Source organism: Aotus nancymaae, unplaced genomic scaffold (assembly GCF_030222135.1).
Source record: "Aotus nancymaae isolate 86718 unplaced genomic scaffold, 86718_ANA_hifiasm-v0.15.2.pri h1tg000039l, whole genome shotgun sequence".
Lineage (NCBI taxonomy): Eukaryota > Metazoa > Chordata > Mammalia > Primates > Aotidae > Aotus > Aotus nancymaae.
In genome coordinates, this window is record NW_026988453.1 from 640,061 (window position 1) to 652,458 (window position 12,398).

Sequence of the window (12,398 nt, forward strand, 5' to 3'; positions counted from 1 at the left end):
ATTTAATATTTGAATGGAATTTTTAAACAGAAAAGGTGGCCACATTTATATCACAATTTTAAGCCAAGAAACAACAGAAGTTGTAAACTTTTATTAAAATACACTATTTTATTATTAATTCAGTCACATCAATTAATTTACTGAGAAAAGCTTCTGAAGACAAATTCTTACACAATCAAAACTATTGCCTTAAATATTTTTAGAAATATAAAATACACGACCTATCGAATTTTTAAAAATTTATTGATCACAACCCACTAGCTTCTCTTTTTAGAAGTCACTAGGCTAGTATTAAGAGAAAAACATACAAAGACAAAACAAGTGTTGAAACAGAAGTCCTACAGATACAAAAATATGTATATAAACATTTTTTGTGTAGGGTTGGGAAGAATTTTTTCAGGGAAATAATGCCTGAACTAAGTCCTATAAAATTAACTGGTGTTTACTAGGTGGATAAAGGCCAAGAAATTGATATTCCATTAATAGGAATGGCTTGAGCAAGAATTGAAGGGCAGAGGAGAATATCATATATTTATGAAATGAGGAGTAACTAAGTATCTTCAGAGATATGGAAGGTCCTGAGGAGTAGGGGGAAAAGGAACTAGACATGAAGGGTCAGGTTTTGAAGGGTCTTAATTGTCATATTAAAGAGTTATTTTTTTACTTTAACATTTATTGTTAACTTTATTATTCTTGCTAATATTCCCATTATTATTTTCTATAAGACTTAGAGCAGGGGTGTTCAATCTTTTGGCTTCCTTGGGCCACATCAGAGGAAGAAGAATTGTCTTGGGCTACGAATAAAATACACTAACACTAACAAAAGCTGATGAGCTAAAGAAAAAAGGAGAAGAGGAAGAGGAAGAGGAAGAAGAATAAGAGGAAGAGAAAGAGGAAGAGGAGGAGGAGGAAGAGAACAAGAAGAAGAGGAAGAGGAAGAGGAGGCAGAGGTGGAGGAGGAGGAAGAGGAATAGGAACAAGAAGAAGAAGAAAAAGAAGAAGAAGAAGAAGAAGAAGAAGAAGAAGAAGAAGAAGAAGAAGAAGAAAAATAATGCAAGAAAAATCTCATAATGTTTTAAGAAAGTTTAAGAATTTGTGTTGGGGCCAGGTGCAGTGGCTCATGCCTATAATCCCAGCACCTTGAGAGGCCAAGGCAGGCAGATCACTGGAGGTCAGGAGTTCGAGACCAACCTGACCAACATGGTGAAATCCTATCTCTTCTAAAAAATACAAAAATTAGCTGGACGTGGTGGCAGGTGCCTGTAATCCCAGGTACTCAGGAGGCTGAGGCAGGCTATGGGTTGAAAAAGCTAACCTTAGAGACTCACTGAAGAATGTTAACAGAGAGCCAATGCATCTTTGAGGGAAAAGATCTTGCTATATTTTTCTTTCTTTTTTTTTTTTCCTACTTGAGCCACAAGTAGACAACAAGAATTTAAAATGTTGTTAAATGAAATAATGACATTTTACAAAATGGTACTCTATCATGAACTGTTTCAATTTGCTGCACAACTTTGCTGATAGCTTTGAAATAAAATAAGAACCCTTTTTAGATTATATAAAGGAAACTACCCTCTGTATGCAATGTTATAATTTTATCAACTGAATTTGTTTTAGTCAGTATTAATCCTATTTTTTTTAGGTTTATTTAAAAGAAAAAAGAAAACATTCAGAATTTACATGTCTATCATCTAGGAAAATGTTATATAATTTTATGAATATAATTTTTTAATATCAAAAAAACTTACAAATTTATATGCTGTCCGTACAGCAGGGGTTGCTTTGGTCATTGCTGTGTTGAACAGTGCACCTCCTTTCTGCAAAAGAAATACAGAAACATATTTCCAAAAACTTTTGGCCAAAATGTCCTGAAAACAAAGCATTATAATAAGTGGCATAAAAAAAGAGCTTTACTGACAACTTATTGTCAAATTATTTCATGTTCAGTGTTTTCAAGTTTCTATGTACTATAATAATTTGAAACAAAATGTCCACTTTCCACTTTGTTCTTTAGTTGATATTATACATCATTTAAAAAATCATCTGAAGTTTAGGTAAACATGAGCAACTTGAATATATTTAATTAAAAGCTTAGTAAGAAAGAAATACTAGTTTAACAGCTGTTTTAATATTGGGCAAACAAAGTCTCAATCTATGGGAGAAAGTTTCATATTTAAAAATCATATTAGCAAAACTATATTACCAGAAATTATAAAATTGCCATCAAATCCTACTAACCCACCGAATTTCTTCTTCTGGAAAATAATAAAAGATGACAGTAAAATCTTGCTTTTCAAAATAAGCCATTTATCTTTGGACCAAGACTTTTCACTTAAAAATTATAGTAATGAGTTTCAACAAACTATAAACATAAAATAAGAATATTTAAAATATAACTAAAATATACAAACACTTCAAATATTTCAAATAAACAGCATAAGTATAAACAGCATCCTTTTGCTGAACATTTCTCCATTTATATTAGAGTGAAAGAATAACATGTGAAAGCTTATGATTACCTTGACTGTATGCACCCATTGTTGATATGACCTCGGGTTTCCTGGAATATATAAAAATGAGATGCCAGGAATGTTCATCAAAAATAAATCTGTAAACCAAAATTTATCAAGGACTAGTATTTGCACAATTTTTAGTAGGCAAATTTTATATGCAATGTTGTAAAAGAAGCAATAAAAAATGAAATAATGCAATGAAATAATGAACTAATAAATCTTAGCATCATAAGAACTAATAAATCTTAGGAATAATTAGCAATTTCAGGGATAATGATCACTTTTCTCATCCATATATGAAGCTAACGGTATTCAATTTCTTCCACTTTAGTATTAGCCTCAGAGGAGAAAATATAACCAGCCTCTCTTCTGAAATCCAAAATTCTTATGCTTTTTAAACTGATTTTTCCATGTTTTATGTCTATGTTGTTTTGTAAACTTTGCATCCTTTACACAATTAGGTTTATTTTAAAATAATATTTCTTGTACGTACAGAAATATTATACTTGTACTTTTAAAAAACTAGAAGAAAACTTAGAAGTGCAAACAACCTTGACAACAAACAACATTCTTCTACAACTGCTAAATATCAACAGAGATTAGTAGCTAACTTTATTTAATGTAAACTTGCAGTTTTAGTTTTGAAAATAGTCTCTAGTTGTAAATCTGTAAGTTAGAAAAATATTATGCAAGGATATGTGAAGCAAAGGCAGCTTTTAGGCTATAGATTGTCATGATTACTAAAAAGCTGAAGCGCTAACCAAAGTAGTTCTAATAAAATCTGGCAATCAACATATCTGGTTCCAAACTGATAAACAATTTAGTCAATAAGATTATATCAGAAGGTAAAAAAAGAAATACATATACAACTTAGCTAATCTTTCCCATCAAGTGATTTCAGTTAGATTTCAACTACCTTCTTGTTTGAAAGCTTAAATACTCCCTAAGTCACAGGGGTAAAAAGTCACAATAAAAAACAAAATATCAAGCCTGGTATGGTGGCTCCCACCTATAGTGCCAGCTACTTCAAAGGCTGTGGCTGGGACACTGGCTGAGCCGAGAAGTTCAAAGTTGCAGTGCGCTATGATTATGCCACTGCACTCCAGCCTGGGAGACGGGGCAAGACCCTATCCCTTTAAAAAAAAAAAAAAAAAAAAAAAAAAAAAGTCCCAATGACTACTCAGACACTATCCAGTACAAAAAGTCCCTAAAACATAGTGTTCTCCTCTAGTCTGTGGCTGTGGATTTTAAAAGATGTATCACCTTTCTCTTACAAAATAGAGACAAAATGATCTCAACCCCAAAATTCTTTCTACTGTTATCTTTGCACCCTAATCAACATCAGGGAAGAACCGTCCAGCTCTGGATTCACTTCTATATTTAAAATCTTACCCTAATTTAAAAGAAATGTCAAGAAACAATTTTTATTCTGAAAAACATCTCCGACTGCTCAGAACACTGCATTGCACCTTTTCTGGAGGATGAAGTATGGAGACAAAAAAATTTTTTTCTCATCTTGTGAAATAACAAAAGCAAAATCTAACTACCTAAAATAACATTAGTAAAAGTAAGTTGCACTGTTTAAAAGGTATGAGTTTCAGGTGGTATGTGGCTTGACCAAATTTTTAAAAGTATATTTCCCTTGCAAAATAATAAAACATTCCAAGTTATTCTACCAATTTATTTCTTGAGATGTTTTTAAACAACAAAATAAACCGCATATCTTTCTTCATCCAGATTGTTTATATATGTTTATTTCTGTATTAAAATACTTCTTTATTAAAAATGGTTGAGTGGAAATCACATATTTAAGATTTGGTTATGATTCATAGTATTCTGTAAAGTGTTTTATTTTAATTATTTTCCCAAATGAATGTAAGAAAGCAGAAGAAGAAACACCAGTTTAGCACTCTGTAACACTTGTTAATCCAGAAAACAATTTATTTAAACCTCTGAACCACAAAGAAACTGGCTACCATAAAAGTTTCAAACCATTGTAGGAAGGTTAGAGTCTTATTTAGATCTCTCAGGAATAAGAAAGCTAATTTTCAGCCCTGTAGAAGACATTGAATGTTTTTATCTACATTATTTGAACTGTAGTTTTCTACTGTAAAATAGGCAAACAAGTAGTATCATAAGCAGTCAGTTCAACAAGAAAGAAGTGAGCTTTTGAGTCCAATGGACCTATGGCATTCAGAACTACTGTATCCTTGTAAAGGATATTATTTGGGATGAGGTCCTTAACTTGGCTGAGCCTCAGTTTCTTCATCCATCAAATAAGCATAATAGTCACTGCCCTTCAGGATTATTGTGAGGATGAAAGACAATGATTAAACAATGTTTAGTATGGTGCATAGCATATTGAAGAAATATCATAAATGATTATTACTATAAATAATTTGGTAAAATAGAAAACTGAGGTTCTAAGGTGACATATTATTCATTCATGTTTTCAAGGCTAGCAACTGAAAAAGAGTAAGAATTTAGGATTTTAATTCCTGGATCACTATTCCTTCAACTCTGAAAAACTACCTCTAAGACTGCTAAATAAAATATGATTAAAATGTAAGTTATGCAGAGGTTTCTGCTGTATCACACTCAAAGCAATTATATTTGAAAGGGAAAGGGGCTGCTCAAAGCTAATATCCTGAAAAAGAAGGGTAATAGAGAAAATTGCCAGTAATAATCTAAAATTTTATAGTATAGGGGCAAACAAGAAGTCCCTTGCTTAGATGATAGGGAGACACGGTACAATTTAGGTAGATTCCTATTCTAACAGTTTTAAGGGCTAATTATGCCTTTAAATTTTAGTGCTTTTATGATTTAAGGTTCTTATTTTCACAAAATTTATAAGAAAGGCACATTATTCTTTAGTAACGTTAGAAAAAAAGCTGTTGTTCTTCTAAAAATTAATTTGAATACTAAATAAATCCCTCAGAATCCTTCTTTCAAAATAACTGGATTATGGTAATAACAAGCATTACTGAACAGAATCTTAACATTATTTTTATTAATGAAACAACTGATTTTCTCACAATAAAGGACAAAATATCTATTTCTGACTTATACCAAGACTTTCTCTTCAAATGTACTTGCTTAAATTCCAGTAATTTGTACTTATTTATCTCAAAATGTAAATTGGTTTAAATTATTCAACAAGACCAGGAAAATGACACTAAAATTGATATCACCTACCACTTCTTCAAATTCCTTTGCTACCTTAGTCAGTAAAACTAAATGAGAATGGAAAAATAAATACAAGAACAAATAAAAGTCTCATCGGATTATGTGTGTAAACTAAGGAAGAAACACATGCTAGTGACGGAGAGTAACCACACACTCCACATAAAACCAATCTGAAAATATTTCTCCTTTCAAAAGTTAAGTTGATGTAAATTTAAAAACTAGTTTCATCTTAAATGAAAAAAATTATTTAAAAAAAGAATATGTTCTTAACTACTCAATATTCCTTAGCTGCTTTTTCACAGAGCCATACTGTGTTTACTTAAATGCATCCTTTGTTCCACTCCTGTCCTCTTTTGTTACCTTTTAAACTCCATGGCTATTCTTCTCTTCACACATTCTTTTTAAGTTAAGTTAAAATTTTCCTTTTAAGTTAAGGTCGAAGGTTTTGCAAGGGTCTCATGAAGGAATAAGGCGTGACATGGATTTCCTTCATAGTCCTGATGAGAGCTCACAGGGCAGACACAGTTTTTGAAAAAAAATGCACGCATTCACAGATTATTTAACCATACAGTTCTAGAGTCAAATGTGAATCTAGATGTTTCTTATCTGTTTGTTCTACACCATATATTCTAAATCAGAGCCACAATAATTATAAAGCTCCATCATACTCATATTCATTTTATCATAACCATAGGCATTAACAACAAAAATAACATATAAACTACTACCACAATGATATATAGAGGATAAAATAGATGTTTCTCTGAAATTTCCTAATTATTTCTGCTTAAAGGAACATAATTTTTTCTTAGTTTTAATGTTAATTTCTACCACAGTGGTCTTTCTAGGACTTTATGTGTAAAAAATCTGTAAGAAATTCAAAAGAGATAAGAATTTTGCTTTAATTCAATCAGAGTAGGAAGGGGTTAACTACTACTCCTGTTTACTGAGTATTTTTTGCATTAAGAAAATCTATTATAAAAAAGCAATATATTATTATTATTAAAGCAAGGTCTTTGAAGCCACTTTGAATTCACATATGTGGAAGTGAGACTCTGGCCACTACTGGCTGTGTGACCTTGAGTGAATTACTGAGCTGAGTACTCAATAAAAATGAGGTAATAAAAGTACCTCCTAGGGTGTTGTGAGGATTAAATGAGATAATATTTGTAGAGCCCTTGGGAGAGTTTCTGTCACATATTAGTGTTCAATAAATATTAGCACTTGTATTACTATTATTACGAGAGAAACAAAGTTATATCAGTTTACTTCTTTGAAGAACAGGTTAATTTCATGACATTGATATGTTGTTCTTTCTCACAAGCATAGCAAGAAAGACAAATGTTTGGAACTGACCTCTAGGAACCATTTTGGAAACACACACACACACACACACACACACACACACTACACCCTAGCTAGATGGATATCTTCTAATTAATAGAACACTACTAATTTTTATTATACTAGTCATCTTTTTATTTCAAATCCTAATATATTTTGCTTTATTTTCATCTACAAAAGAAGTCTATGTATCTCTAAAATAACATAAAATAGAATAATTTAAAAATATGCTTAATAGGCACAAATTTCTAAGGAACTTTCTTGCTGTATTCACTGGAATTAGTATTTGTTAAATTAGGCTTTCCTTTTAGATAAGTATCGGCTCTCTCAAATTAAAATAAGAGTTCAAAACCTTTTCATTTTAATAAAGAACAACAAATTAGTGGGAATTAAGTTGTATTAAAAGTGCAGCAGTTTCTAAGTTAGATACTAATCGGTAACCATATTTTCCTCAACTTTTTTAAACAATAAGGCTTTTCATGAAAAATTTTAGTCAGCCTTCCCACCAGAAAAGCCACCTATCTCTACTCTCTTACAGAGGTACCTGGACCAATGGTTAAGACTACAGAATTTAACTGTACAAAAGGATCATAGTTCTAGCCCCTTATTGTCACAAAATGTCATCTTCAATTCTATAAAAGCTACTAGCCCCACGGGTCATAAAGATAATGAGACAGCAGTTACGTAAATACTGAATAGATGCCTCAAGCAACTTGTCCATGAGCTGACAATATTTTGCTTGTCTGAGCTGAGAAGTAAAAAAGTGTTATTTTAACACAAAAGTTCCATTGAAGCTAAATTTTTACCCACAAACTGAAGGAAGCAAGGAGCTGAATGATTCCACATTCGGCTTACTTGCCGAGTCAAGCAAACTAACTTTTCCCCAAGCTAAACGCTTTCAATGAAATGAAATACTTACATCAGATAAAGGTCCACAACTACTGAGTTCATTTGTATCTCTTTTAATGAACCAATTATCTCAATGGTTTCTATATTTTAATGGAAAACATGAATCTTAAGAATAAAGTTAAATTCCGTGAAATGTATAGATGAATACCTATTACTTGCTGTCTTTTCATGTTTCATTTCTCAATTCCAGCAACTATTTACGCAAGACTGAAAATGTTTTTCTCAAAACAAATATATAAAGAAGTTTAAAAAATTGCTATTATACCAGGTCAAAATTAACACACTAAGATATAGAATATAGGGACTTTTGTTTATTTAGTACACCCAGTATTTAGAGCAGTGTTTAGTACCCTGTAAGCACTCAGCAAATACTCAATGAATGAACAGGACATTGCCAGTACTAAGCAACATGCTCTGCAAGTCAAGACTATGTACGATAACAACTGTGCAAAAATATCAGTTTGTAAATTATAAATTGCCTAGATAATTATAACATTATTTGAACATTTACATTAGAAGGATTAATTATATTTACGGAATAGTAAATTGGAAACTTTCCTGCTGTGGTGATGTATAAAGTAAAAAAGGTAAAGACATCTGTACAATAATAAAGTTCCTTAAATATGTAGAAAGAATTTTGGTGTACAGATCTTTCTTTTTGGATTGTGTTATCAATCATAACTTCAGTTCTTTAATTCATACTCAGTAATAACCATCATTAGTAGTTTTCTAGCAGAGAACACTACTATTCACAAGGAAAGGCAGGAATATATGAGTTGACTGGATTTCTGTATTACTAATTTCCAGCAATATTAAGAGATTATTCAGGCCAACAGCTACCAATTCATGAGGCCAACCTAATGCCTTGAGTAACAGATATCAGGCAAAATAAGCTAGTATCATAACTTTTATAAGATGATAAAATACATTTAATATATTACATATTTAGGAGAAAACAATTGTTTATGAAACAGATTTTATCAGACACAAGTGCAAAAACTGAGATAATTGTTATTTAGAAAATGGATGATCATATTATAACTAGTCTTTACCTCCACAAAAGCCACCTGAAGTGATCTCTTCTTCAAATACGTCAGAGAAACCCCTTCCTGTGTTTAGTTTTGCCAGTCGACCATCGATAAACTAAAATTTAAAAGTGTCAAATAAAATGTATCAAATAAAATGTTACCGAATAAAATGTTAATCTGACATTTATTTTATAAGATTAAATTTTTACTTACATCAAAAACATTAATAGCAGACTCTTGTATAAATTACACATAACACACATGGAAATTCTCAAACAATGGAAAGAACAAGCGCTCAGTGAACAGCAGCTATTTAAATCGCAAATGTACAGCAAAGACTCTAATTTATCAGCAAAAAATTGCAAAGTGCAGTAATAAAGATGATAGGCTCTGGATAGGTTGCTCAATGCACAATCTCTGCAGAGGGGTTTGTACATAGATACTGTTGCCTGCCAAGCCATTTACCCATGGGGCTGTGTTCTCTCTGGCCAGCCCCGTTTTCTCAGAAGGAAAACACCTCATGGTGTTGCTGCAAACAACAAATTAGATTAACCGAGGAAATGTGACACAGCAGGTATCCTTGAGATACTCGACATTACTGTTTTTCAGCTTAACTTCATTCAGTAAAATAAAACACTACTTGTCTAAACTATTATGTTCTAAAGCATAATAGAGCACCAAATAATTTTAACCATTTACAATAAAATCAACACATCTTTCATAGTTCCTGGCATACATGCTCACTAAATAAGAATTAGGATTAACTTAAATACAGTTGAAGTAAATGCATGTTGACTTGACATGCATGAGGTTATTTTAGGCAATATTTTTCCATGTTCTTAAAAAAGAGGTGGGAGGCGTGGGAGACTGAAACTATCAAAAGCACCCAAAGATCTTTTTCAAAATGCAGAAATCCAGATACCCTGGAGACTATCTTCTGTCACCTGTTCTGCTCCATTCCTTACCTGTTCGAACATACACAGTATATCAGACTCTCACAGTATTAATACTGCATTTGAGAAGTATTCTGGGTATTTTTATATGATCAACCCAAGGTGAAAATCAATGATGTCATACACACACACACACACACACACACACACACATATACATACATGTATTACTAGCACTTGGCTACCTGTTGTGATTTGTAGCACTTAGAATTTGATATGTTGTGGTTTACTCCATCCTTAATGATGATGAAGTATCTTTAAGCCTCCCTTGCTTAAGAGGCAGGGGATAACATAAGCAAGATTTATATGCCTTTTGCAAGGAGGACTTGAATATTTGAGGATTAAAATGTTCAGTTTCATCCAAAAACTAATCCTGACCATAACTTTTACTCTAGAAATTTAAATTTTACCTGAACTAAAATAAAGTAGCTGGTCTTAAAAAACAAATCTCATATTCTTCCCTGGTTTTCTATTTGAATGGTTAATGAACAAAACTAATTGAGACAAGTTGTATAGAACAATACAATATTCCTCAGGCAGCAATTTAAGATAATTTATAGGCCGGGCATGGTGGCTCACTTTGGGAGGCTGAGGTGGTGGGGGTGGGGTGGGGTGGTGGATCATGAGGTCAAGAAATCGAGACCATCCTGGACAACATGGTGAAATCTCGTCTCTACTGAAAAATACAAAAAAAAAAAAAAAAGCTGGGTCTCATGGCGCGTGCCTATAGTCCCAGCTACTCAGGAGGCTGAGGCAGAAGAATCACTTGAACCCAGGAGGCGGAGGTTGCAGTGAACGGAGATTTTGCACTGCACTCCAGCCCACTGACAGAGCAAGACTCCATCTCAAAAAAGAAGAAAAAGATAATTAATTAATAGCAGTAAGTTACACCAGTTATAAGACTTTGAGTCAATAATCTTACAGAAAAAAAATAAAAAAGAATAAAAAATGAATAAACAGAGTCCTGTTCAAGATGTGGTTTATACAGACCAATGGAACAGAATAGAGATTCCTGAAATAAAGCTACACATCTACAACCAATTGATCTTTAACAAAATTGACAAAATAAATAATGGGGAAAAACACCCCCAATATATGTGCCAGGAAAACTAGCTAACCATATGCAGAAGAATGAAACTGGACTCTTACATCTCAAGACAAAAAAAATAAATAAATGCCAGGTGAATTAAAGACTTAAATGTAAGACCTCAAACTAAAAGAAAAGCTTTCTTCCTAGAAGAAAACCTAGGAAATACCCTTCTAGACATTGCCCTAGGCAAATAACTTATGACTAAGTCTTCAAAAGTAAATGTAACAAAACCAAAAATTGAAAATTGAGGCCCAGTTAAACTAAAGAGCTGCTGCACAGCAAAAGAAACTATCAACAGAGTGAACAGACAACCTACAAAATGGGACAAAATACTGGCAAAATATGCATCCCACAAAGGACTAATATCCAGAATCTATAAGAAACTTAAACTAGCAAGAAAAAAACAAATCACTCCATTAAAAATTAGACAAAGGACATGAACAGACACTTCTCAAAAGAAGATATAAGTGGTCAACAAACATATGAAAGAATGCTCAACATCAGTAATCATCAGAGAGATGCAAATCAAAACCACAAAAGACACCACCTCACAACACTCAGAATGACTGTTATTAAAAAGCCAAAAAGTAACAGATGCTAACGAGTTTGTGGAGAAAGGGAACACTTATACACTGAGAAAGTGCCAAATAGCTCGGGTCCTGTGAAAAGTGGTTTGGAAATTTCTGAAAGAACTAAAAATAGAATTACCATTTGATCCAGTAATCCCCTTATTGGGTATATAGCCAAAGGAAAATAAATCAGTTTACCAAAAAGACAGCTGCATTTGTATGCTTATTACAGCACTATTCATGTAACAAAGACATGGATTCAATCCAGGTATGTTTTAACAGCTGACTGAATAAAGAAAATATGGTACATATATACCATGGAATACTGTGCAGTCATAAAGAAGAATGAAATCATGTCCTTTGCAGCTGATAAATTATGCTGGAGGCCATTATCTTAAGCAAATTCATACAGAAATAAAACCAAATATAGCAAGTTTTCACTTAAAGATGGGAAGTAGATAGACTTCCCAACTTTAAGTGAAGATGGCCGAATAGGAACAGCTCCGGAGCACAGTTCCCAGTGAGAGAGACACAGAAAGTAAGTGATATCCGCATTTCCAACCGAGGTACCAAGTTCATTTCAATGGGACTGCCTGGACAGTGGGTGTAGCCCAAGGAGGGTGAACCGAGGCAGGGCAGGGTGCTACCCCACCAGGGAAGTGCAAATGGATGGAGGATAGGGGGCTTTACCCCCTCAGAACTCCAGTTCAGATACTGCGCATCTCCCATGGCCATTGCAACCCACAGTCCAGGAGAATGCCACCAGGCTGAAAGGCACCACAAGTTACCAACACAGATCTGAGCAA

The 12,398-nt window shown here is 33.0% G+C and overlaps 1 protein-coding gene across 8 annotated transcripts in view; it reads right to left on the minus strand.

The window, feature by feature from the left end:
* Positions 1 to 12,398, minus strand: part of DENND1B (DENN domain containing 1B) — a 260,254-nt gene that overhangs the window by 32,871 nt on the left and 214,985 nt on the right. For all 8 annotated transcript variants that reach the window (XM_012459584.3, XM_064360208.1, XM_064360210.1 and 5 more), the window contains 3 exons: positions 9,005 to 9,095; positions 2,520 to 2,560; positions 1,749 to 1,817 (listed from right to left, as the gene is read on the minus strand). In XM_012459584.3, coding sequence (XP_012315007.1) covers positions 1,749 to 1,817; positions 2,520 to 2,560; positions 9,005 to 9,095 — 201 coding nt within the window. The remainder of the gene's footprint in view (positions 1 to 1,748; positions 1,818 to 2,519; positions 2,561 to 9,004; positions 9,096 to 12,398) is intronic.